Genomic DNA, 27,508 nt, shown 5'->3' with positions numbered 1-27,508 from the left:
TTCATTTTTGACAATTTCCAATTTTCCCAGATTCATACTTCGTACATTCCATGTTCCGATTTTCAATGGATGTTTACAGCTGTTTCTCTTCATTTTGATTTGTGGCCCATCAGCAAATGAAGGTTCTGTGAGCTTTTCTCCCCCAAGCTTAATTCTATTCACGTCATCATGGTCAACTCCAAGAAATCAGCAGGTTTTTTTCCTCCACGGAACTGCTAGTGGGCCCAAACTGCCAACTGTTGGGTTAGCAGCTGAGCACTTAACCATTGTGTCACCAGGTCCCCTGTCTCTCCTGCCCACGTCCTCTCTGCCACAAGGGAAGAAGAAAATCCTTAACAGACTTGTCCTGTGGGAGATCAGCTGGACAAGTTTGCTTTTCTAGCCTGCTTCTTCCATTACTAGTGGTCTCTCGTTTTCCTTCCCATGATGTCAGTCAGAGTCCCCCAGAGATACTTGAGCCCCACCCTCACTGTACAAATGCAGCCGCTGAGAGAAAATCCCTTTTGGAGTTAGCAAGCTCAGGTCTAGAACCCAGGTCTCTTGCAGCTCATTCTTCTGTCAGGAAGACTTAAATTTGTATTCTTAGGTTAGCCACCACCAGGGGGTGTTAGGCAACAGTCCTCCAAGCTCTCTGTATGGAATAACATGATCTGAGGGTGCTGGGGTCTGGGAGTCAGGGACCAGCAGAGGGAGGCACACAGGCAAGTACACAATATCCTAGCCCCTGCCCCCTAGTTCCCGGGGAACCTGGGGCCCCCAGCTTTCCTGTTGCTCCTGGATCTCCCTTTGAGGCAAGAAGAGTAAGGCAGTGGTAAGAGGCTGGGGTTTGGTTGGTGTGAGTGAGAACAGTGGCCATAGACCAGCGTTCTAAAGTGAAGTTGGTTTTGTAGATGCTCCTTTTTGAAAAAGGATGTCCTGGTCAAAAAAGTTTTAGAAATGCTGTACAAAGATTTCTTTTTAAGAGCCTCCCGATGCACATTATCGTATCGCAGGCTCTGAGCAGGGCTGCTGTAAAGAAGCCTGTGTGGTATTTTTGATGTGGCACTTCTCAAGTTTATTTGACCAGGGACACCTTTTCTTAGTTTCTAGAAGAGAGAGAAAGAGGCCCCTGCAGAGGCAGGAGACAATAGTTACTGCTTGCTGCAAACTGATCCGGATGATATAGGAATGAAACGCCCAGGCCAGGATCCGAGGAAGTGGGGGAGGCATTTCCTGACCCCTCCCTAGAGGCTCTCTCTCTGCTCAGTCAGGCCCCCAGCCCCAGGCCGGCCTCAGGGACACTAAGAGCAAAATGGCAGCAAGGCTCTCCCACCTCCAGCCCACATTCTTTACCTCACGCAGCCCAGAACATTCCCTGAGCAACAGTACCTTGGCTCCTGGGGTTCCTGGCTCGCCCTACATGAATTGAAAAAGAAAAAAAAAAAAAGAATCAGGTAAAGAAGAAAAATAATGAGTAGAATTGACATATGTATATGGAGCTTTGGTAGCGTACTGGTTATGAATTGGGCTGTGAATTGCAAAGTCAGCAGTTCGAAACTACCAGCTGTTCCACAGGAGAAAGATGAGGCTTTCTGCTCCAGTAAAGATTTACAGCCTCAGAAACCCTATACAGGGTCGCTATGAGTTGGAACTGACGCCATGGAACACACATACATATATATATATATATACACACACACATACATATATATATATACACATACATACACACACACACACACACACACACACACATATATATATATGGTGGTGGTTATATGTTTGTATATATATATATATATATATTTGTTGTTCTTGTTAAGTGTCATTGAGTTGGTTCTGACCCATAGCGACTCTGTATAGGGTTTCTGAGGAGCAGCTGGTGAGCTTCAACTGCCAACCCTGCAGTTCAAACCAACCTTGCAATCCAGCGCATTAGCACATAGTGCCGCACCAGGACTCCATATATATTGGTAGGTACAGGTGTGAACATATGGGAGAACAGAAAGAAATATTTATGTGCATATATCTATATATGTGTGTATGCAGGATCATATAAGGGGCTTCAGAAAGTTCATGGTAAAAATGTAATGAAAAGATAACTGGAATTTTTCCATGAACTCTTGAAGCTTCCTTGTATTTAATGAAGACACAGCCAGTTACTTCTCAGACATGACCAAATACTTTCTGAGATTGTTTTCTAGGTTTGAAAGCTTAGGACCATAGTCTCATGGAGCAACTCAGCTAATTAACATAGTATAGCTCACAAGGTTCATGCTCTGCATCCTAGTGAGGTAAGCAGTGTCTGGGGTCTTAAAAGTACACGAGTAGCCAACTAAGATACAACTCTTGGTCTCTACTCAACAGGAAACCAAAATCTCAGAGAAGAAACATGTCTACAAGGCTGATAGCTTTCATGAGCCACAAGCTTGACTACACTGAGACCAGAAGAACTAGATGGTGCCCCACTACCGCCACTGACCAATCTGACCTGGGTCACAATAGGTGATCCCAGATAGAATGGGAGGAAAATGTAGAGTAAAACTCAAGTTCTTAGATAATCCCAGACTAACTAACTGGACCACCAGACACCAAAGGACTCCTAGAGACTATTGTCCTGAGATACTCTTTAAACCTTGAACCAAAACTAACCCCCTGAGATCCCTTTTAGCAGAAACAGAGTGGCACACAAAACAAAAGCTACCCATTAGATTGGTGCTCCACTATAAAATCATGTTTATGAATCCAAAAGGTCCCACATTTAATCTTAAGCACAACTGAGAAGCTAAGAAGGCCAAGAAACTTAGAGTACTAAAAATGTAACAAACAGAATACAATTAAAGAGAATGTGAAATATTACAAAAGAATGCTGACTAATGTCATTGATCAATTTGTGGAGAAATTGTCAAATGGGAATCTAATTTGTTGTGTAAACGTTCAAAATTGAATAAAGCATTATTTTAAAAAAGAATAAGCAAGAGGAGAAGAGGAAGGAGACGAGAGAGAGGGGATAAGCAAAGGCAAAGCACTCTGGGAAAATGAAGCATCAGCACTCGCCCCTCTTGGGCTGCTGACCCTTAAAGGGTTTCATATTTATCAGGGGCGTGTGCCTTCCAGATGCCCCTCATCTAACCAAAAAGACTGACACTAGGTCTGGAACAGAATGTCATCGTTGCTCATCTTTCCTTCCTAACAACAGCCTCTTCCTGGAGGTTGGGACCAGGCTGATCCAACTTCGCTTCTCTCCAAGTCCCAGTACAGCGCTTGGCAGTCAGTCAAGGCAAATTTATTGAATGAATCAAAGTGAATGGCTGAGTGATGAATCCCGGGCTGCTGCCTTTGCTGGGCAGAGGGCCTAATTCTTCCCTTGGGGTGGAGCGTGGGGTGTGTGAGAGGTTCCAGGTGGTGGGAGAGACTGGGTGGGCATGTGGAGTGGACATAGTTTTCTCCTGTGAGTGGATTTGTCAATTGTGCTTCTGGGGTGTCCCTACCCAGCTGCCAGGTGATCGTGAGGGAGGAGTTCAGGAAAAGCAAACCTGCTCTCCTCTCTGGAGTTGTGGAAGCAGGTAGCCACTGAGTTCTAAACTCCACATCTCCATGGCAGGCTGGTGAACTCTCACTGAGACTGGTAATTTTGCTGCTTATTTGCAAGACGTAAGCATTTACTTATGTTCAAGGAGGTACCTTCAGCATCAGTGTTGCTCTAAGAACAGTGTTTTCTGATCCAGTCTGTCCTCTCACTGAGGCATGCAGCCCAGCTTTGTGTCTCCCATCCCCTCCCTCCCCTCCCAGGCTGCCTCTGAGATGCTGCTACATTACAATGGTCAACTGACCTTCATCCCAGCCACAGCAATCCCAGGTGTGCCCTGGCAGACAGAAGGGTTTCTGTGGTCAGGGAAAGCAAGGCGAGAATGCCAGCCAGACTGTGGAAACTCCCTCCACTCCTCTGCTTGCCCCCTAAACCACCCAGGGCTCAGCTGCTCACAGTGCAGAGGTGAGCTTCTGGCTTCTCTGGGTTTCTTGCCCACCTGCTCGGCTCCCACTTGGGGGCATGGATTGGAGGGTCCATGGGTGGGATAAGGGAGGTGTCCTTGGGGTAGAAATGAAAGAAGGAGGAGAGGGGAGGAGAGGGGAGAGTCACAGGGAGGGCTGGATGAGTAGGCTATTCAAAATAAGGGGCTGGTTTCACCAAATACAAGAGACTCCCGAATGTGTGAGTGGAGCTATACTCTCTTCTGACCACGTGGAGTGGGCTCCACTTGCGTATCAGCCTAAGACCATGTATTAGGACGTGGTCGTGTCCAAAGCCCCCAGTTAGTAGATCCTCAGTAGAGATGATTTTGGGGTGTCCCCATTCCCCACATGAGTCTCCAGACTGCAGCTAAAGCTGGGGCCACGTGAACAGGGTTTTTACAACCCAGGCAGGGCCCCGAACACATCAGGAGGGTTTGAGGGGCCATGCGGCAGAGAAAGGCCCTGGGGAGGAGATGTGCACCTTCTTCCCAGCAGGCCATGAGAGCTTGGGGGACATGGGGGTGGGTGTGGAGGGAGGGGCTGCTCAGGGATGGGGCAGGTACCTTCACTCTGTGTCTGCCCGGCATCCCCGGCATGCCCCGCTCTCCCTGGAGGAAGAAAGAAGAAAAACAATGAGAAGAGAGAACAGATTCAGTCAGCGAGAACAATCCCCCTGGAAGCCTGGGGCCAGGATGAGCTTTGGGAACCCTGCCTGCTCCCCTGGAAGTTATGGTAGGCATGTACAGACCCAAGTCATAGACTCATTGGGCAGGAAAGGCCCAAGCGAACATCTAGTGTGGCAAGGTCCAGTGAGGTGGGGGCCTGCCTGTCAGTGACGGGGCCCACATGGCCTCTTATCTACTGGACACCCTTCCCCTGTTCCTGTTTACTACTTCCTGCTCCAATATTCCTAAAGTAGATTTGCTGTGATGGTACCTGCTTCGTGAGCCACAGAGGGGCTCTCTGCTCTCCTCTTCATCTGGGGCGCCTCTTCCTCCCAGGTGACCCAGGTGTAACTCTTCCCAAGGGTACAGGGTGGGTAGGTGGGACCATGGCTGGTGGCTCTCAATCTGCCCGTTTCTTGACACCACACCTCTGACCTGCCTGTCCCAAGTTTCTGCAGGACGCTCTCCCCTGGGGATGGCATGGGTCTGCTTGACCATTTTGGACTGTCTGATTTTCATCTTCAGCCTCAATTTCCAATGAGAATGGTTACTTAAGGCGGGGGCGGCGGTGAGATCAAGAAAGACAAATCAGGATGGAGATGGGACTGGAGGTGACAGCCAGTGACAGATGACTTGTTGAGTCAATATATCACCTGCCTGGGCGTGGGAGAGCTCAGGAGAAGTGAGGAGGCAGCTCTGCTCCAATGGTCTAAGCTATAAGAAGCCAGAGCCCAGGGTGCCCAGGTGAGGCAACAAGAGTGGCTGTCCGCTGCTGCCCTTCTGATTCATGGAGGTCAGCACTGTGCTCCCGCTGACTCTCTCCTCGGGCCGGAGTGTGGTGGTAGCAGGCCCAACTTCTGTGCCCACAGGCTGAATGGCAGAGGATGAGTCAGTCCCCTGCAGCGGCCCCCATCTCTTCAGCTGTTGGTTCCTTCCCCTTCTCTTCCATCTTCAGGAAGGCCTGGGGCCCCCTTCTAGTCTAGGTGAGAGCTGCTCCAGCCTCCCCTCTCCATGATCTGTCTTCCAGCCTGAACTTTAAGTTCCCCTCCTGAGATACAGGCTGGGGAACAAGGGATCAGATGCCTGAATTTGACCCCCTGTCCCCATTTCCTTCATAGCTTTTCACCTCACCTCCTGGCATGAATCTGTGTCCTCAAAACACCATCCCTTGTCACAATCGCATGGCTTTATGCTATTTCCTCAACTCAAATTCCTAGTCTTGTTCAGGGTCCTGGTCAAACACCACCTCCTCTGTGAAACCTTTGACAAGTCCTCTGTGATAATTGATTTCATGTGTCAACTTGGCTGGCTATGACTATTGGTGGTTTGGCCAATCCTAGACTAGCTGTTGTTCCAGAATACAATGTAATTAATGTCTATGTTGTTGTTAAGTGCTATAGAGTTGGTTTCAACTCATAGAGACCCTGTATAGGGTTTCCAAGGAGTGGCTGGTGAGTTTGAATTGTCACCCTTGTAGTTCAAACCAACTTTGTGGTCCAGTGCGTTATTTCATAGCACCACACCAGGACTCCATAGCATAACATTGTTGTTAAGTGCTGTCGAGTCGGTTCTGACTCATAGCAACACTGTATAGGATTTCTGAGAAGCGGCTGGTGAATTTGAACTGCTGACCTTGCAATTAAAACCGACCTTGCGGTCCAGTGCATTGTCCCACACTGCCACACCAGGACTCCACTTTTCATAGTATCATCTGATTAATGCATCAGTTGAAAGGAGAGCTTCCCGATGGTATGACCTCCTTTCACATGGTATTTTGGCAGAACTCTCTTACTCTCTCTCTCCATGCTGGACCTACGGATCTTGGGATGCCAGTCTGCGGAAACCTTCAGACTGCTACCTGACAAATAGGTTTTGGACTTGCCAGCCCTCACAGCTGGTAAGTCCCAACAAATCCCTTAAAGTAAAAACCAAACCTACAGCCATCAATCAGATAGACTCACGCTGACTGTATATGGGGTTTTGGACACTATAAATATTTGCAGGAGCAGGTGGCCTCATCTTTTCCCCTTGGAGCGGCTGCCGATCTTGGTTGGGGTTAGCAGCCCAACACCTACCCACGGCCCCACCAGAACTCCTCTCCTCTCTATGATATAATTATATCGCATTGGTTCTGTTTCTCTAGAAAACCCTAAGACCCCCCCATAACCCCATACTGGGTCCTTACCACAACAAAGCCCCCCCTCCTCTCTGTGCTTGTAATCTGCACCCTTGAACTCATGCCTGCCTTGAGATGGTTTCACCTCCATCCCTTTTGGCCATATCTCTTAATTCTGCCAAAGGCTCAGAATCTTTAGCTCCAAATGCAGTCCTCCCTCATCCACCCCAGTGACTACCAAGCCCCAAGCTGGGTATCAGAGCTGGACTCAGGAGCACTCCACAGCAGACAAGCTGGAGCTCCAGGCTTGGAGTCCTGGAGAAACCCAGTCATTGTACCTCCTGTGGCTATGGCACTGGGCCAAGTGCCTAAAGTCCTTCTTTCAAAGAATCCCTTCCACTGTGGGAGGGGATGTTGTTCCCTGTTTCACAGCAATTAATAAATTCATGCAGCTTATAAGAGGCAGAGCAGGGATTTGAACACAGGACCACTGATGGACAAAGTCCAAGTGCCAATTTCTCTTGGCACACTCCAAGCATCCATCAAAAGGGCTGATGCTCTATCTGCTTCCAGAAAACACCAGGCCATGCAGGGTGAAGACAGCTTTGCTCAGGGCGGTCCTATCACAGGCACCTTAAGAAAAGCACAGGTCAGCTCTGTGGCCAGCAGAGGGAGCTGCAGGACCTCAACCAAGCCCAGGAACTGTGGGTGTTTTCTCAAAGGGTCTTCTGCCTCCTCACAGCTTGGAGCTGTCCAAAGTGCCCTCTATGAAGTCAGTAGAGGGTCCCTGTCACTCTTCCCAGTGGAGGGCCAGAGTTCCCTGTGAACATTCCAGCCCCACCTAATGAGACCCACACAGACAGAGTCCCTCGGGGAGAGGTACAGGTGGGCAATCAGCTTGGGAGTACCTTGTAGAGGTTTCCGGTTTGCCCCTCTTTTCCTCAGTTTCCCCCCAGTGGCCCTGGATGCCCTTTCCACTTCCATTGTGAGGAGCTGGACCAAGTCAGGTATGCTGTCTGTGTGATCACTGAGAAGCTATGTTCTCTCTAGTTCCAGGGTTCCCATCTCAAAATGAGGCCATTCCACTAGACCCCTCCGGCCTGCTTAGCCACATGAAGTCCTGCCTCGCTCTGGGAACAGTCCTTGGAAGGGAAAGGGGCCAAAAGTTGGAAAGGTGGCGCATGCCCAGGTCTATTGGCAACTATAGAATCAGGCTCTGGGTCAAAATGCAGCCCTGGGAGGGGATGCTCCCCACCCCTGCAGGTCTCAGCGGGGATCCTCTCTCCCTTCCTCCTCCCTATCAAGGGACAGCAGGGGAAGAGGGCTGCTCAGAACAGAAACCTGGGGTGAGTGCTCTGGCTAATTGGAGTTGAGTAGAAAAGACAAGGATACACTCCAGAAATCCCAGCCCTCTGGAACCTCCTGGCACTGACCTTTGCCTCTCCCCTCCCTCTCAGTTAGGTCTCTTAATTCTGCCACTGGCCCAGGAGTCCTTGCTCCCCACCTCCGGGCCTCTCTTCTGGGCAGGGAGCCCCCACTGACCCCTACCCTGCAGGTTCTTTCCGCTTCATTCATCTCATTTTCCCAGAGCTTGTCTCTCTGAATTTGCCTCAGCCTGACCTCTGAACTAGGAAACTAGACCCTTCAACAGTCAGAAGACATTATCCCTAGACGGGCAAGCGAGGTGACACAGGGCACTGCCAACAGACAGGAGGTGGGTGGGCCGTGTGTGTATGCTGCTCAGCGGACAGATGGTATGTTTCTGCTCAGAGACTATTCTGTCTGCAGAGTGTTCCTGAGACCTTCCTACTTAGAGGTTCCTTCTTTACCATTCCCCCTCTGAAACGCTTTCCTGTTTAAAAGCTTTAAATTATGAATTTGTTATTAGGTGCCGTTAAGTTGATTTTGACTCATAGCAACCCTATGTAAGCAGAATGAAACCCTGCCTGGTCCTACGCCATCCTCACAACTGTTGTTACACCTGCGCCCACTGCTGCTGCCTCTGTGTCAATCCATCTTGTTGGAGGTTTTCCTCTTTTCTCTGACCCTCCACTTCATCAAGTATAATGCTCTTTTGCATGGACTATTCCCTCCTATGAGGCTGAGTCAAAAATTAACCTCCCTCTGGTTATATTAAAAGGCCCATTCATGTACACAACTGATAACATTGAGCGTCACGTGAAATGATTCTGTTGAGTGACAGTGGATTATGCGGCAAATCATTTTCAAATCAGCCATGGCTCTGATTTGAATAATTCATGACAGACTTGGGTTTCAAAAGGCTTGTGAGAGCTGGGTACTGAAACAACTCACGGAAGACCATAAACAGAAGTGTTTGGATGTCTGCAAACAAAATTTGGACTGATACTCGAAGGAAGGTAAAGCTTTCTTAAAAAAAATTTGCTACTGGTGATGAGACATGGATTCTTCACTATGAGACTGAGAGTAAATGGCAAAGGATGGAATGGAAACATCCTCAATCACTGACCAAGAAGAAGTTCAAAAGGCAACCATCAGCTGGAAAATTGATGCATTCAGTTTTCTGGGATTTTCAAGGACCACTATTGGAACATTGTCAGGAAAAAGGTTTCAACAATCAACAGTGATCATTACATTGAGATGCTCACTGAAGAGCTGAAACTTAAAACTTGTGTTAAATATAGAGGACTGCTATCTAAGGGCGTTGTGATCTTGTATGACAATTCCAAAACATGTCCACACACCTGCCCACACTGTTGGTACTCCGCAAAAACTTTCATTTGCGGTATTAAGACATCCTTCCTATAGTCCTGATCTTGCTCCATTGGACTTCCACCTCCTTGGTTCCAGGAAAGCCACCCTTTGAGGACAAACATTCACCTCTGATGAAGAAGTGAAGACAGTGGTGCATTTGTGGCTCACAGCTCAGCCTGAAACATTATTTAATAAGGGAATATGAAAACTTGTTGACAGATGGGCAATGTGTATTGAAAAGCAAGGAATTATGTCAAAAACTGCTGTGTTTTTCTTTCCTTAAAGTTGATTAGGACAAATTCTACAGTAGAGTGTGAATCATTTTTTATTTATTCTCATAGTAACATGTCCAAATGATGAGAAATGAAGTCTTGCCATCTTGGCGTCTAAGGAGCTTTCGGGCTACACGTCTTCCAACACTGTTGTTGTTTTTAAGTGAAGTCAAGTCAGTTCCCACACATAGTGAAGAGTGGCTGGTGGGTTTGAACTTCCAACCTTGTGATTGGCAGTCTGGCGCTTATGCTGTTCCATACTAGGTCTCCAGCATAGATCTGTTCATTCTTCTGGCAGTCTATGATACTTTTAATAGTTTTCTCCAACACTACAATTCAAACGTATTGATTCTTCCAGAGTCTGCCCTATTCAGTCAAAAATTTGCATGCATATGAGGCTATTGAAAATATGAAAATGCCACAGCACCTTAGTCCTCAAAATGACATCTTTTCTCTTTAACATTTTTTAAAAGAAACTTGTGCAGCAGATTTATCTAATGCTATATGTCATTTGATTTCTTGCCTGCTGCTTCCATGAGTGTTGATTATGGATCAAAGCAAAATGAAGTCTTTGACAACTTCAAACTTTTTTTCATTTACCATGATGTTATTTATTGGTCCTGGACTCCTGGTGTGGCACTGTAGGATAAACACTGGACTGCTAACTGCAAGGTCAGTAGTTCAAACTCACCAGCCATCCCTCAGAAATCCTACACAGGGTCTCTGTGAATCCGAATTGACTTGGTAGTACTTGGCAATAACAATAACAGTTACTGGTTCAGTTGTGAGGGTCTTTGTTTTCTTTACATTAAGGTACAATCCATACTAAAGACTGCTATTTGATCTTCATCAGGAAGTATTTTAAGTCCTCTTTGCTTCCAGCAAGCCAGGTTGTATCATGTGCCTACTGCAGGTTGATAACGAGTCTTCCTCCAATGCTGGTGCTATGTTCTTCTTCATCTAATCCAGTTTTTGGATTATTTGCTCAGTATACCGATTGCATAAGGATGGTGAAAGGATACAACCCTGGCACACACTTTTCCTGATATTAAACCATGTTCTGGTCCAATCTTCACATTTCAATCACTAGTAATTATCAATGCAGCTTGATTGCATGTTGTATCAATTTCAGACTGAAGAAGTTGACAGAATTCTTTAACTTCATCATCACTGGCTTTAGTAGTTGGTGGGTAAATTTGAATAGCAGTGGTATTAACTGGTATTGCTTGCAGGTGTACGGATATTAGCCTATCACTGACAGAGTTGTACTTCAAGATAGATCTTGAAATTATTCTTTTGATGATGGATGTAATGCCATTTCTTTTGAATTTGTTGTTCCTGGCATAGTAAACCATATGACTCTCATATTCTAAATGGTCAATGTCAGTCCATTTCAGTTCCCTAAGGCTTAGGGTAAATTCCTGATGTGGTTTTGGACCGTGAACCACAAGGTCGTTGGTTCAAACCCACCAGCTACTCCTTGGGAACCCTGTACAGGGTCACTAGAAATCGGAATCGACACGACGGCACTTAACAACAGCAACAATGCTTAGGATATCCATCTTTATGCGTCACATTTCATTTTTTGGCAACTTCAAAGTTTTGAAGATTCATACTTTGTACATTTCATGTTCTGATTATTATTGAATGTTTGCAGCTGTTTTCTCCTCTTTTTGCGTTGTGCTCCATAAGCAAGTGAAGAGCCTGAAAGCTTTGCTCCATTCACATCTTTCTGGTCAACTCTACATTGAAGAGGCAGCTCTTTTCCAGTCGTGTTTTGAGTGTTTTCCAATCTGAGGGGCTCATCTTCTGGTACTATACCTATTCTGCTTCTAATCATAAGGTTTTCAGTGGCCAGACTTTCAGAGGAGTCCGCCTCTCCTTTGTCCTAGTTTGTCTGGAAGCTCCAATGAAACCTGTCCCCCTTGGGTATCCTGCTGGTATTTAGGATACTGGTGGCATAGCTTCCAGCATCAAAGCAACACACAAGGCACCCCAGTACAACACACTGCCAGACAAACGCGCATCATTGAGATCCACTAAATCATTACTTCCCTGATAGGGTGCTGTAGGATAAGGACTGGTTTGGTAGCCACAGGGTTGGCAGTTCAAACCCACCAGCTGCTTTTGGAAACCCAATACAGGGTCACTATGAGTCAGAAGTGACTCGAAATCACAGAGCTCATAACTGTGTCTCTCTCCAATGGGCCAGACCCATGCAGTTTGCAAACACCCTAGTTATTTCCTCTGCATGCTCCTCCAAGCAGGGACAGCTGAAGGTCCTACCCATGGCGTGGCTCTTCTGCAGTGGGGAGAGCAGGCGTGCCTAGGGCTATGGAGAGTTGCTCCCCAGTTGCATGGAGGGTGAGTGGCCTGAAGAAGAGCTGGATTTCAGTCACTATTGGCTAGGCAACCCCACGTGAGTACAGGTAGATAGAGAGGGGTTTGTCTTGAATGGCCTTGAAGGCTGCTGCTCAGATGTCCCTGCTGGGCCCTGCATGGAGCATCAGTGGACTCTCTTCTGGTTCCAGTATACAGATGGGAAGTCCCATCCTTTACCGAGATGACAGGCAGAAGCAAGCTCCTTGAAACAGTCTTCGATGAGCCCATCCTATGGAATGGGCCTGTGAATTGGTGAACTGTTTGATGTACTCGTTGGGCGGGGCTTGGCAACAAGATGACGTGTGGAAGGAAGTAGTGGGAGTGGACTTCAAGGTCAGTTCTCCATCCAAGCAGAGGGAGGGGGTAGAAAAGAACGGCTCTCAGTAACAGGCAGCGCTGCTGCAGCAGGGGCGGAGTGGGGAGGGGCGCTGAGCTGCAGCAGTTTTGCACACCCATTCTAGATTCTTTGTAGGGGTAGAGGCTAGCGGTCAGCTCAGGCCTTAACTGGACCAGGGTCCTCACCTGGGCTGGCAAAGTCAGGAGGAGGGATAATGCCTTTTTCCCCACTTAAGTAGTTCCCAGGCCTTCCTTCTGGCAAGAAGGCAGTCCACTTCCAGCTTGTCTACCCCAGTCGGACCAGAACCACAGTAATACTGGTCATTAGGGTGGCAGGAAGCGATTCAGGGAATGGCCCTGGTCAGGTGCTCCACTGAAGGCCAGAGCTTTGGACAGGCAGCGGCTTATATCTCAACACGAGATCACTTGAGTTTTACAGCAAGTTCCCAAAAGAAAATCCAACTCGAATTACTCTGTGGATGTTTGGAGTGCATGAGAAACAGAACCCAGAAAGCATATGGTGAGGGCTGGGGACGGGTGGAGTTGGACCCTTTCCATCTCCTACAAGGCCTCAGTTCCCTGGTCTGCTGTGTTTAGATGGTCTCCAGGTCCCCACTGAGATTTCCAGGTTTTGAAAGAAGACATCTTGTCCATTGGAATGCACTGCTGAGTGAGGGAACGCCCCCATGCCTGTCACCCAGGGCCTCTGGGAAATGGGGGTGCTTTAGGGTACCCACAAAGGGAGGTAGAGAGGAAATGTCTTCTCCTGAAGTTGGAAGAAATCCTCACACAATCCCACCTTCCTGGAGAATCATTCCGGTAGAAACCACGGCATGGGACGGACCATTCCACTTCCTGTGTTCGTCCACTGTACCAAGAACCTTACATTAGACATTCCTGATGCTGCTCATTGACACAACCTTTTTCTTAAGAGAAGGAACACAGCTCACCTCCTTGCCTCTTTTTTGCCAATCAAGGAAAAGTTGCTGGTGTCTTACCAGAAATTATGGTCCCAGGGCTCCTAAGATACATGTAGTAAAGTCACTTGGAACAAGGCTTTGAGGTCACACAGACCTGGGACGGATTCCTGGCTTCATACTCGTACATCCTAGCTACAGGTCTTGGGGGAAATTCAGTTTGCTCATCTGTCTATTGGAGGTAAGAAGTAAAATTGACCGCACAGTGTTGTTATAAAGCTTGACTAGGATGATGCACACTGAGTGTCCGATAAGCAGCCTGCCATGCTGAAGAGGTTGGGTAAGGGAGCAAGAGCGAGAGTGATTGCCCATCTGTGTAGGCCTGGCTCTGACCAGCTGCCTAGATGGTCACGCTCTTTCTCAGAAGGACTGAGGAGTGAGGATGAGGGCCAACAAGGTCTGAGAATGAGGAGACTTCCCACACTCTCCCCACACTGCTCTGCCAGCCAACCTCAGGGTCTCTCGTGCTGACAGACCCTGGTCATGGGGAGCCCCAGGGTGCCAGAACTCTGCTGCAGGCCCAGCGCTTCTAGCATAAGGCACTTCCTCTGTCTGTCCTCGCCTGGCTGAGGCCACATGGCGCTGCAGACCAAGCCCTTTATGTGACTCGAGGCTTCTTACCAGACAGGCAATACTTGGACAACCCTCTTGGAAGAGGGCGAAGGTTGTAGTGTTTTAAATGCATACTAACTCTCACAGCATACTTAAAGGAGATGACATCATAAATTTAGGTCCAATAGGTGCTCACTGGATGCACAATACTGACAGTGGCAGGTGGGACAGTCCACATGGAGCCCCCTGACCCTAACTTGAGCTGGGTGGAGAAGCCCACCCTGTCAGCCTTGAGACAATGCCTGGTCCTGCTGACAGGGGGTGACAGTGGTGGTGGTTGACAAATCTAATCATCAGCAAACTTCACAGGCCAAGAAATGTCCTTGCTGAGAGGAAAAGTCCCACCCAGTTCGAGAAGGAAGGCCTTGTGCCTGGGCGTCAGGCTGCTGGGACACAGCGCCTGGAAGCACTTGTGGGAGGGTCCCTTGGCTACTCTACAGTGTCTTCTCCCTGACCCCAGCCATGAAGGGCAGCTGACTGTCCCTGTCGCAGCTTAAAGTGTGGCTTATGAAGCTTGCTACCTCAGCATTCACTATTAATTCCTCTTTGCTGCCCTTTCACCCAGCTTCTGACATGGCCCTTCCTGTCTTGTCACTCAGCCTCTCAACAGTTGTGGTCACTAACTGACCCTCCTGGCCATGCCTCATACAGGTTCTTGGGATAAGCACCATTACTGCCTTACAATCCAGTCTCTCAACAGATGTAATTATTCCTTGCCCCTCCAGGCCCTGGCCCCAGATTCTCCAAGATAAAAATGTCTCTGTCTCCATAGTGATACTCTAAAAACCTTTAAACTAACCAAGAAGACCCCAGCACATGCCAATTCCAAGACCCCTCCCTGCTTGCATACATAGGCCCTCTCCTATATTGTAAGTCTGTTGTTGCCTTTTCCCTGGGTCCTGAGTGCTCCGGTTTCCTCGGGGACTAAATTCTAATTATTCTCTGTTTTTTTTCTGGGTGAGTCTCACACCCTTAGGCTGCACCCAAAAGACTATCCAAGATCTTTCTTGGTATGTGGCATCTGTCACTCTTGGTCAAACTTAGGGCTGGCCCCTTCCTGGGTGGTGGCAGGAAGTAAGCCTCTCTTTCCAGCATCTGCGATCAAGCGGACTTCAAGCTAATGTCTTCTCCCTACACTATTCCAGAGAGGCAAACAGAGAGAAATGCTGGAGAAGAGAAGGGAGGTTGGGGATAAGCCCCCCCAGAGAAACCACAGGTAGGGCAGGTGTGCGTGTGTGCACCAGGGCGAGAAGATAGGTTGGCTGCCATTTAAGATTCCAGCATGATCTCTTACTAGCTGTGCACACTTGGACAAAGACCTAACCTCTCTGAGCTTCTCACCTGTAAAACAGTGATAGGGTGAGATGGGGCACAGATGGACTTGAGTCCATTTGCAGATGTGGGGGTATTGCTTCATCTCAGTGGTCTGTGGTCAGCAGGGTAGCCCTGGAGACAGACTGGCCAGTGTGGCTGGGATAGTGAACAAGCCCTGCAGTCTCTTCAGAGTCACTTGGGCATCGAGAAGGGACCCTACGATTTTGGAGGTGGCCCCTCTGCTGTTGTCACTGACTCTTGGTACGCACCTCTGCTGGTTTAGGAGGCCTTGGTCGACTGTAGAATCAGGGCCGCCACCAAGTAGTTGGTGCTGAGGCCACATGGGGTCAGCTGACCCCACTGAAAAGACTCCATGTTTTGGGAGAGATGGAGGCAGCAGGAACCTTCCAGAGAGGCAGTGGAGGAGCAGAGGGGAGTGGAGTGGGGAGGAGACCTGAGATGGGTGGCAGGTGAAGAAGTGGAAACAGTTTGACAGAGGTCTCCCTCCTAGAAAACCAACACCCACAAAATGGGGCTGGGGAGCTAGCTCTGTCCCTAAGATGTTAGAGGAAATTTTATTCCATTTTCCCATCTGATACAGAAGCTCTTCTTTCATCCCAAACAATCACTTATTCATCCTTTACTTGAACACCTTTGGTGACAGGGAGCTCCCTCCCTCTTTCCCAAGCACCGGTGATGAACAGAAAGTTCTCTTACTGAGCTGAAGTCACTCTTTCTGTGGGATGCACCATCAGCCCTTGCTCTACACTTAGTCATGCTAAGCAAGTGCTTCCCACTTCCAGGCTGTACTCTCCCCAGGGCAAGCCTCCCCCGCCATGCTCCAGTTTCCCCTCAGTAGGATCACACTAGACTAGTTTTCTCTGTTGGCTTAATGCAGTCACACCCATGGGATCAGCCCCATGACCATCCTGATACCCTAGTCTTAAACTAAAGCCTCTCCACTCTCAAGACGACCCCCCACCCCCACAAGCTCCTTTCTGGTATGCAGCAGAGAACCGATATCTATTCTCATCCAGATGCCCAGCCAGTCACGGGCATCGCCATGACCCCTGGGGACTTCTGGCTCCACAGCCTCTTTATAGCTTGAAAGAGCAAATCCGGTTGCTAATGGGAAAACCTACCCTTCGCTACACCAGGAGGCAGTAAATTTTGTGAGTCTGATGAGTGGATGGAGGCAAGCCCAGGGGCTATAATTTCCACTTCCTGACAGAACACAAACATCTCAGTTTATGCAGAACTAATTAAAGATGTCTCAGATCTCCATGTTTTACCCACTAGCCTCCCATAAAACAACATGGTGTCAGCAGCCCCTGATCACGGCATTCGAGGAGTGTGCTGCTCCTGGTGACTGTGTCCCTCCCAAGATTCCTTTCCCTCCTTGTCTTCCTGGAGCCCATCTTCCCCACCTTTTGTCTTGGTGTCAGACAAGGATTGGGAGGGCAGGGGGCTCCTTGCAGCAGGTGGTACTGTGGGAAGGACTCAGAGGGTGGAGCTAGCCAGATCTGGATTTGAACTTCGGCTCCTCCACTTAGGAGTCCTAAGACTTTGGGCAAGCCTCAGCTTCCTCATTTGTTAAATACAGGGATATCATACTATAACCACTGGACTTCTAACCGCAAGGTCGGAGGTTCAAATATACCATCCGCTCTTTGGAAACCCTGTGGTGATGTGCTGTTATGAGTCAGTTCTGACTCATAGCGACCCTGCACAGGGTTTCCGAGGCTATAAATCTTTACAGGAGCAGAACGTTTCATCTTTCTCCCACAGACCGCTGGTAGCTTCGAACTGCTGACCTTGAGGTAAGCAGCCCAATTCATAACCACTACGCTACCAGAATAGAGAGCTGCTAAAGTACTTAACCACAACAGCCTCGTGGGGCAGTTTTAAGATGACAGATGATGCAGGTCATGAAGAAGGGAAGTGGGTAGTGACGATTACCAAAATGATTATTACATTATTATAGTCACTGTGGAGAAATCCCAGTGGTACAATGGTTAAAACACCCAGCTACTAATTACAAGTTCAAACCCACGAGCCACTTTTCGGGAGAATGCTGGGACAGTCAGCTTGGAAACCCTGTGAGGCTTCCATGATACGAGTCAGAATCTATTTTTGGCAATGGGCTTTGCTTTGTTTTATTTTTAGATGGTAATTGTGGGGTCCTGGGTGAAAATGGTTAACAAGCTCTGCCGCTGGCTAAAAGGTTAGGGGTTCAAGTCCACCCAGAGACACCTGGAGATTCATTTTTTAAAAGATCTGCCATTGAAAACCCTGTGGAGCTTCATTCATCCTGTGACCAGAAGAAATTGCTGGTGCCAGGCTGTGACTAACAACTGTTCTCACCAGGGACACAACAGATGGTCCCAGATAGAAAGGGGGGGACATGTAGAACAGACCTCAAGTTCCTAGATAAGGACAGATGTACTATGCTGACTGGTAGGCTATAGGATCCTCCTGAGATCCCTTTTACTCTTGGAGCTTAATCCACTCCTGGAAGTCAACTCTCAGCTAAATAATAACATCAACAATGTCATCTGTGAGCGCAGTATTCCTTCAAATAGTCAATAATTACCTTGTAGGAGACCACATGATCAATATTTACCCTAAAGATGGGAAGGGCAGGGGAGGGGTTGCTGTTGTTGCTGTTAAGTGTCATCGAGTCGATTTTGACTCATAGCTACCCTATATAAAGTTTCTGAGGAGCAGCTGGTGGGTTCGAACCACTGGCCTTGTGGTTAGCAGCCCAGTGACTAGCTTACAGTGCTAGACTAAGGGCATCAAAACAATCAGAATGGAAATAGGGAGAACGATGTTGACATACAGTGAAAACCGTGACTAATATCACTGAACAATACGTACGCAGCTGTTGTTGTAAAGTGCTGTTGAGTCAGTTCTAACTCATAGTGACCCTGTATAGGGTTTCTGAGGAGTGGCTGGTGGGTTTGAACTGCTGATCTTGCAGTTCAAACCGACCTTGAGGCCCAGTGCTTTATCCTACAGTACAAACGTAATTTTCTGTGTAATCTTTCACAAAGAAATAAAATAATTAAACAAAGTAAAACAAAAACAAAACTCAGGGCTTGAGGTACCATGGGTACCTCTGTGGACACACACATGGGGTGGGCATAAGTTGGAATCAACTTGACAACAACTAGTACTGGTATAGTTACTGTAACGACCACCTCTGGATCTTTGTCCAAATTATTCCTTTATCTGAGGTGTTACTTTGCATTGAATTTGCTAGCTGAAGGCCCATTACATTAAAAACAACAACAACAAAACAGCCACAGTGCTTTGCTACCCCTTCTTCCCACTGACTCACAAGACTTGACCATGTGACTTGCTTTGTTCAATGGAACAAAAGAAAATGGAAGCCAGTAGGCACTTGAAAAGAGCTTGTGCCCTGGGGCTTACTATGCTGTAGGGAAGCTTGATCCAGCCTCCTGGGGGAGAAGCGCCCACAGGGAGGAGAAAGAAGGTGCCCAACCCACAGTCAGCACCAACAACCAGACACATGCAGGAGGCCATCTTGGCCTTCCAGCCTTTCCCTAGATCATGCGACACGATAGAATGAGTGAGCGCAGGCGCGGCCAGCAAAACCTCTGAGACATCCAATCCACAGACTCTTGAGAAAGAAGTCAGTGTTTGAAGGCAGTAAGTTTGGGAGTGGTTTGGTTCACAGCAACAAATTACTGATGTACCACTTACCAGGGCGGAGCTCATAGGCTACCTTTTTCCAGAAGACTTCCCAAACTCCACCCGACCAAGAGTTAGTCTGTCTGTCTCATCTTCACAAGGTGCTGTGCTCTGGGCTCAGGAATCTAGGCTGAGACTCCTCCATGGTCCTCAGCATGGAGCCCTGCCCAGGGTGGGCCAGACAGTAGCCACGTTAGGACAGACATGGCCAACCAGGTTGGTGGGAGGAGACCCATCGGTACCTGAGGTTCAGCTATGCCAGTGACCTGCCTCCTCTGAGCCTCCTCATCCTCAAAGTAAATACACTAACTCCAACTGGACCAAGCACTTGAGGGTCACACCAGACAGGAAGTGTGCAAAAATGCATTGTGCGTGGCCAAGTCCCGACCTGTGAAGCCCCTCATGGGTTACAAGTAGGAGAAGCTGGGTCCTCTCCCTGTCCTCTTACCTTTCGGCCATGATAGCCTTGGATCCCAGGGTCTCCCTGGAGGGCACAAAGAAAAGACCATTAGAGGGAGATTGCCAATGCAAAACTTTTACTTGTGTTGTTCCCTCATCCTCAATTGGTCCTTCATCCTCTCAACAACACATCCTCCTGGTCCTCTAGTATCCAGACTTACCTGGCATGACAGCTTTGGAACTCTCTGAAACGGATAGATAGTTCTACTTCTGAAAACAAGCTCTGCTTTTCAGAGGCAGAGCCAAGGAAGGGTCAATTCGGCAGGGGTCCCAAGTTTCAGTTTTGGTTCCACGGAAAGACAGGCTCTCTGTCTGACCTTGGACAAGTCCCTTTCCCCCAGGCTCCACATCCATTTATAAAATGATGGGGCAGGAGTCTTCCTTTGTAGCTTCTCTTCCTCAGAGCCCCAGGGTCCTGGGCTTCAAAGGGAGAGCTGTGTGTGACACAGCTTGGGCTCAAGTAAGGTTTCACGAGAGACTGGATGACCCTGAAAGAGCCTGACACCTTAGTAAATGCTACTTTGAGGACACTGTGAGAGTGTCCTGCACATCAGCCTTGAGTTTCCAACTAGACTGCTCCTTTCATACCAGTAGAAGGTCTGGCTCAGAGGCAAGGGATGCTTTCTCTGAACTGAGATCCCCTCACTCCCTTACCCAAAAGCCCCAAGTACTGCCTCCCACTTTCACCTACTCAACATGACACCCGTAAGAGCCCTTACCTTTGATCCAGGAGGCCCAGGTAAGCCCTGTGGAAGCAAGAACAAGGTGATAGGAGATGCTTTCACTCACAAATGGTTCAGAGTATCTGGGTGGTGCAACTTGACTACTAGCCAAAAGGCTGGAAGTTCGAACCCACCCAGAGGCACCTGGCAATCTGCTCTGAAAGGGCACAGCCTTTAAAACCCTATGAACAAATCTACTCTGCATCCATGGGTTGGAACTGACTCAAAGAGAGCCAACAACAGTCACGTTTACAGCTGAGGTTGAGGGAAAAACAGCTCCAAACAGCTAATGGATTGCTACCCAGGAGAAAGCAGATACGCTAGAGAAGAGATCTGGAGGATCCTGGCAGGGTGTCTGAAACCTGCTGAGGGCCTGCTAAGCCACATGGGAGCCAGGGGCGCCTCTGAGGGGCTCGCTCACTGGAAAATAGGCCAGTGGCATCGTGGTAAATTGACAGTGTGGTTTTAGAGCCCTACGTACACACCCATCTCCTATGTGGGGCCCCTCCTAAGAAAACCCATCTTTCCCGGCACAGCCCTGTTTTTGTCTTTGGCTGTGGTTGCCCTTTCTGTCCAGGGTGCGGTGTGGCTGGGGGCCTGCCTGCTGGAGCTGGAGGGAGGAGAGGGAAAGGGCGGGTGCCACCACAACTCAGGGTGTGGGGCAGGGTGGCAGCTTGGGCTGGAGAAAGCCAGGGTGCCCAAGTCTGCACTGTAGCCATTGGATTTTTTTTTTTTTTTTGGAAAGAAAATATGCTTTACAGGGATTTTTAGGGAGGGAAATGATTCTGTACACATGATATAAAAGGTTTGTCAAGACTCTTACAACAGAGGGATCCCTTGTAACTACAGACTTTTGTTAATATTAATGTATTAACATTATTACTGTATTACAGGTAGCTGTGGGTTAATGCGTCAGACTGCAAAGTCAGTTTGAACTTCAAGGTTGGTAGTTCAAGCTCATCAGCTGCTCCTTGGAAACCCTATACAGGGTCGCTATGGGTTGAAATCAACTCAATGGCACTTCATAACAACAACTGGTTCTTTAAGGAGCTCTGGTACCGTTGTTGTTAAGTGCCGTCGAGTCGTTTCTGACCCATAGCGACCCTGTACAGGGTTTCCGAGGCTGTAAATTTTTAAGGGAGCAGAAAACCTCATCTTTCTCCCGCGGAGCAGCTGGTAGTTTTGAACTGGTGGCCTTAAGGTTTGCAGCCCGATTCGTAACCACTACACTACCAGAGCTCCTGGTTCTTTAAGGAGCTCTGAGCTCTGGTAGCGTAGTGGGTACGAATCGGGCTGCGAACTGCTAGGTCAGCAGTTCCAAACCACCAGCGCTGTTCCGCGGGAGAAAGATGAGGCTTTCTGCTCCCCTAAAGATTTACAGCCTCGGAAACCCTGTACAGGGTCGCTATGAGTTGGAACCGACTCCACAGCACAATACCAACCAATAATTGGTTCTTTGGAGTCCTGGTGTAGTGCTGCAGATTAAGTGTTGGACTGACTACAAGGTTGGTTTGAACTGCAAAGTCAGCGGTTCAAGCTCACCAGCCAATCCTTGGAAACTCTATGCAGGGGAACTATGAGTTGGAACTGACCTGATGGCACTTAACAACAACATCATCATCATCTGGTTCCTCAGTTGTAGCACATGTACCACAGAAGTTCAAGAAGTTAGTAGGAGAAACAGTGTGTGGTTGTTGTTAAGCACCGCAGAGTTGGTTCCGACTCATAACGACCCTGCATAGTTTCTAAGGAGTGGCTGGTAAGTTAGAACTGCCGACCTTGCGGTCCAGTATGTATTCTACAGTGCCACACTAGGACTTCCAACATCAACAACAACAATAGTAGGAGAGGCAGTGTGTGGGGTGTGTGGAGGAGTGTGTAAATGAGAATTCTGTACTTTATTCACATTCTTTCCTGTAAACTTAAAACTGCTGAAAAACAAATCGTCATTAAATAGATTACAGAACAACATGTGTTCTGGTTTTCTTTATAAACAATTTAACAAAGCAAACACCCTAGATGTGGTTCATCAAGTGGGATCCAATGTATTCTGGGATAAGGCAATTGGCAAAGAAATTGGCAAAGAGGTGGATTTTGAACAGTATTTTTTTTTTTTTTTTCAGCTTAATTTGCTTCCTTGCCCCAAATCTCATTTCTTTCTGCCTTTCATTATGCCATCTAGAAACCCAGAGAAGTAAGCCTAATCCCCGCTCCCTGGGGTTCCGGGGAGATGTCATGGGAGTATTTAAAATCTGTGGTGGGGTGACGTTGGGCTTAGGTTTTGCACATCACACAGCTGAAAGCCCTGCCTGTCCAGAGTGTCTCTTCATTGAGACATGAATTTAGATCCCTATATGGATCTCAGCACCAGCAGCCGAGGGGCCCACTAATTTCCAGTCTGGTCACGAGCATCGAGGATTATCTGACAGGGAATTCCCTGACGGAGCAACTCCACCATGGGAACCTACCCCGATGAGACGACCAGAGATGTGCATAAACATGCATGTTCACAGAAAGGGACTCACTAAATATGTCATAAATGGGCAGACCGGTCCTGAGATCCTTGTCAAAGAACATTCTTTCCTGAACGAGGGAAGGACTCGAGTCATGATGTTAAGTGGTAAATGTGTCCTTAAGTGCCATTGTGTCAGTTCTGACTCACAGCGATCCTGAATAGGGTTTCTCAGGAGCAGCTGGTGGGTTTGAACAGCTGACTTTCTAGTCTGCAGTTCAGTGCTGATTCCACAGCACCACACCAGGATATCAAACAGTTATTTGATTCAGAATATTAACTAGTTGCTGTTGAGCCAACTCTGACCCAAGACAGCCCCATATGTGTCAGAGTAGAGCTGGTTTTTGGAAGTAGGTTGTCAGGCCTTTCTTATGAGGTGCCTCTAAGTGCATTGACCATTTGTACCACCCAGGAACTCCATTCAGAACATCGCCAACCTGGAAAACGTTCATGCGCTGATACATCTAAGGAGAAAAATGGATGTGGAAAGATAGGCCATTTTAAATTTTTTCTTTTGTGTTCTGCAATTTTTTTCCCCACAAAGAATGTGTTAATACTTTTGCAATAAGAAAGAGAAAAAGGTATTTTTCTTTCATGTGGGGAAAATACTAGTAAAAAGCAAGTAGACTTTGCTTTTAACCTTTGTCCTACCAATACCATAAAGTTAGCCTCATGTGGGGTGGTGGTGGTGATGGTCATGTGCTACCAAGTTGGTTCTGATCCATAGAGACACTGAGGTTATAAATCTCTACAGGAGGAGGAAGCCTCATCTTTCTCCCGTGGAGCGACGGACAGACCTGAACTATGGACTTTCTGGCTAGCAGCTCAGCTCATAACCCACTATGCTGCCAGGTCTCCTCCATCTGTAGGGAGAAGACCCACTTTTTCTAAAGAAGTCCTATTGTTGTTAAGTGCCACTGAGTTGATTCTGACTCAGTGCAACACCATACAGGGGTTCTGAGGAGCGGCCAGTGGGTTTGAAGCACCGACGTTGTGGTTCACAGTCCAGCGCTTATTCTATAGCATCACACCAAGAGTCCAAAGAAGTCCTGGGATCTGCTGAATCATCCTCTCAGCCTGAGAAAGAGCTGCGTCTTAGTCAGAGCTTGGAATGGGTTTGACCAATAGTCTGAATGCTTTCTGAAGGGATGCCTGGTTGGTCTCACTGAGATCCCTTTGCCAGACTCAATGCAGGACCCCTCCAAGCTGTGTTAAAAGTTCTGGTCACTAAGGCACTCATCTTGGCTGGCCTGGTGGACAGCAGTGTGGAAGCCTGTGCACGCTACGTGAGTTGTGTTTGTTAAGCATTACAGGGGTTCGGATCTCCTCCTGTCCACCTCCTTTAGAACTGACTGTACCGGACTCAGGTTTTCCTAAGCCCAGGAGCCAGCGCTGCGCTGACCAAGCTCCTGTCTACTGAAGCTGGGAAACGGGCGGCCTGTTGGTGATTTCCCCTGAGGTGTGGAGGACATGTCAGCCCCAGGTGTGCTTCTAGAACCAGAGTTTAACAGGTGAGTGCGACGGGGTGGACAGATGCTCATGGGGGCCACTAGGTCTAGTGGTCTTGCTAAGATGTTTCTACCATCCAGCAGGGACCTAGCTTCCCATTGCTTATTCAAGTTTCAAATGTTTCGTGAGAATTTTGGGGACATATCTTTAAGGATGGATGAAGGCATTAGGTAGAGAAAGGGGATACTTACGGGTGGCCCCATGGGCCCTGGTAGCCCTGGATGCCCCAGAGGTCCACTTGGTCCAGGGGGGCCTGGTGGTCCTGGTGGTCCTTGGACGCCGGCCTGGCCCTGTTCACCCTAAGGTTCACAGAGACAAGAGTTGGAGAGGACGCCCCGAGCCGTGGACCTGTTCCCACCCAGTGCCATGCACCCAGTGAAGGCCCAGCTGTGTGCTCTGGTGACTGGGGGTGAGATGGGGCGTGATGGTGGTGACTACATGCAGGGGCTGGTGGCAGTGAGAGGCGAGCCATGACATCAGGACCCCAAGAGGTGGGCTTCCAGAGAGAGCTTCCTCCACAGAGATGCTGACGCTGGGGCCCAGAGCCTGGCTATAGGTGGCAGAGGCAGAGCATGAGTGAGGGATTGTGATTGTGACCTGACCACAGCCTGGTAGTGGCCTGATCACGGGGCCAGAGTCCAGCCCAGGTCATCTGAGACTGGGCCTGCCTTTGCCACCTCTCTGTGTGTGGCAGCTACACATCTAAGCCCTGGCCTCTCCGCCATAGCATGGGGGCAACAGCTCCTGATTTCCTGTCTCAGCTCTTTGCTGTCTTTGGTTGTCTTGCCAGAGGATCAAACAAAATCCTTAGGTCAGAGGTCACAATTTTTTTTTTTGGCTCATTAAAATCTGGGTAAGAGATTTCATGTAAATATTTGTATTGGTGGCTTTAAGAGAAGAAATTAGAGTACTTCTGGGCCCACGTTTCTGGGGGGCAATTAGCAGCTACCTGAATTGTAGCTGTCCCCTTCAGACAGGGCCTCGGTCCCCTATACTTTCTGACAAGTTTCTCCTCTGTCCCCTATGTGATCTGCCTGACCCTGGAGGGCAATTAATTTTGTAACGTTTGACTTGGTTGAAAGTGGTAAGAAACTGGAAAGAGCATTGTGCCGCTATGAGGTTGCTATTATCATTGTCTTCCCCTGTCCTGACTCAGAGTCCAACCTCTGTACCCAGGTATGTGCCCAGGGTTGACTGAGAGTCCAGTGAGGGAGGGGCAGCATTGCGTTCCTTTAGGAACATCTTCCAGTGGTTGCCATCAGGCTAATTCCGACTCCATGCATGTCTGAGCACAACTGTGTTCTACAGGGTTTTCAACGGCTGATTTTTAAGAAACAGATCACCAGGCATTTCTTGTGCAGTACCTCTGGGTGGATGGGAACCTCCAGCCTTTTCTTTAGCAGCATAACACATTAACCGTTTGTACAACCAGGCACCCCTTTATACATCTAGGAAGATGAAACCCACTTGGTCATTTTTGGATTTGTCATTATGTTATTTTTGAAATGACCTCTTCAGAGATAACCTGGGCTCAGTTCTGCTGGGAAGGGGTCCATTCTTGTGGACAGGTCAAAGCAGAACCACCTGGCAGGGGAGAAAGTACTCTGCTGGGACGCAGGGGGAGGTGGGGCCCTGGAGCTCCAATCTACTACCCAGCTGAAAAAGGGCGCAGGTGCAAGCTTCCATGGTAGGACATGGTAGCATTCGGTGCGACAAATAGGAGTGCACAACCTCAGGATGCAAATATACGATTTTAGCAACACTGCTTGCAACATCTCTTGTCTGGAATGTCCTAGGGTGATGGCATCCAGCAGTGACAGCTGAGCCTCGTCCTGCTGCCCCTCTGAAATCCTGCGTTAGGACTTGAGGAAGTCCGCAGTGCAGAAGTCACTTTGTGGGTTCCCAGATTCCAGTCCTCTGATCCTTCCTCACCTCCACCCCACAAGTCCCAGGGGCTGCTCTGAGGCATCTCTCCTAAAACAAGGAAGTTTAATGAAAACCCAGACTTCCAGAGGGGACCAGTCCAGCCTTCTTTTCAACCAGAAAAGTCTGACTCAGCCCACTGAGTTCTCTGAGCACCCTAAGAATCCTTTTACCATTAGGGTACTGCTTTTTATTCTTCACAGCACCCCACAATTTTGGAAAGGGGTAATTCACAGGGAGGGATCCTTGGGTGGTACAACAGTTAAGTGCTGAACTACTAGCAAAAAGTTGGTGGTTTGAATCCACCCAGAGGCACCTCAGAAGAAAGGTCTGGTGCTCTGCCTCTGAAAGGTCACAGCCTTGAAAACCCTATGGGAGCAGTTCTACTCTGACACACTAGACTCACCAAGAGTAGGAGACAATGTGACAAAAACTAACAATAATTCACAGGGCAGAGAAACCTTGGTCTAAACAAACCCTTAAGACCCTTCCTGACTTTGAAATTCTAGAATTGTCACAACTTGGAAATTCTAGAAGCTTTCACAATAGAAACTTTGCAAGTTTTATTTTACAGAAGAGAAAACTGAGGCTCAGAGAAGTTGCGTTCCATGACTAAGGTCAAAGGGGAAATTCAGGGTAGTGCTAGGGGACAACCTCAGGAATATAAACTCAGTTCCTATTCATTCCGAATAATCCTCCAGCAAAAAGTGCTCATAGTCCAACTCTCTGCACTTTGGAACTGAAAATGACCTCCAACATCATCTGCTAAGTACATCATATTCCAGAAAAAGTGTCCTCTTCCAACTAATGCCAGACCCAGTGTTTAAACATCTTTCAGAGCCTGTAAAATCAATAATGGTTTATTGATAGGAAATGGACAAGTCTTTTTCTGGCCTAAGATGGCTGACAACACAAAACCTTAATCTCCCTGCAGACTCTGGTCCTTATTATTGTCTCTGCTTTGGAAACCACGTCTAGGGAGCACGGATTGTTCTTCTCCCACCCCTTGCACTTAGCACAATGCAGTGTCCAGGATGGAATCCTGCACCTCTCTCAACTTCTTCATCTGTAAAGTGGCGACAGGAGTGCTTGGGTGGCCCAGAAAGTTAACATTGGTGGTTTGACCCTACCTAGACGCACCTTGGAAGAAAGACCTGGAGCTCTGTTACTGAAAGGTCACAGCCATGAAAACTCTTGGGAGCACAGTTGTACTCTGACACACACTGGAAGTCACATGAGTCAGAATCGATTCCATGGCAACAGGTT

The 27,508-nt window shown here is 48.2% G+C and overlaps 1 protein-coding gene across 1 annotated transcript in view; it reads right to left on the bottom strand.

The window, feature by feature from the left end:
- Nucleotides 1-27,508, bottom strand: part of COL13A1 (collagen, type XIII, alpha 1) — a 198,700-nt gene that overhangs the window by 62,733 nt on the left and 108,459 nt on the right. Inside the window, exons 15-20 of the mRNA XM_006837462.1 lie at nt 24,511-24,618; nt 20,296-20,322; nt 19,566-19,601; nt 4,557-4,601; nt 3,813-3,845; nt 1,369-1,395 (exon numbers count right to left, since the gene is read on the bottom strand). Coding sequence (XP_006837525.1) covers nt 1,369-1,395; nt 3,813-3,845; nt 4,557-4,601; nt 19,566-19,601; nt 20,296-20,322; nt 24,511-24,618 — 276 coding nt within the window. The remainder of the gene's footprint in view (nt 1-1,368; nt 1,396-3,812; nt 3,846-4,556; nt 4,602-19,565; nt 19,602-20,295; nt 20,323-24,510; nt 24,619-27,508) is intronic.

Source organism: Chrysochloris asiatica, unplaced genomic scaffold (genome assembly GCF_000296735.1).
Source record: "Chrysochloris asiatica unplaced genomic scaffold, ChrAsi1.0 scaffold00020, whole genome shotgun sequence".
In the NCBI taxonomy this organism is placed as follows: Eukaryota; Metazoa; Chordata; class Mammalia; order Afrosoricida; family Chrysochloridae; genus Chrysochloris; species Chrysochloris asiatica.
The sequence above is the reverse complement of the archived record's forward strand: the minus strand, read 5'-3'. Positions and strand labels throughout refer to the sequence as shown.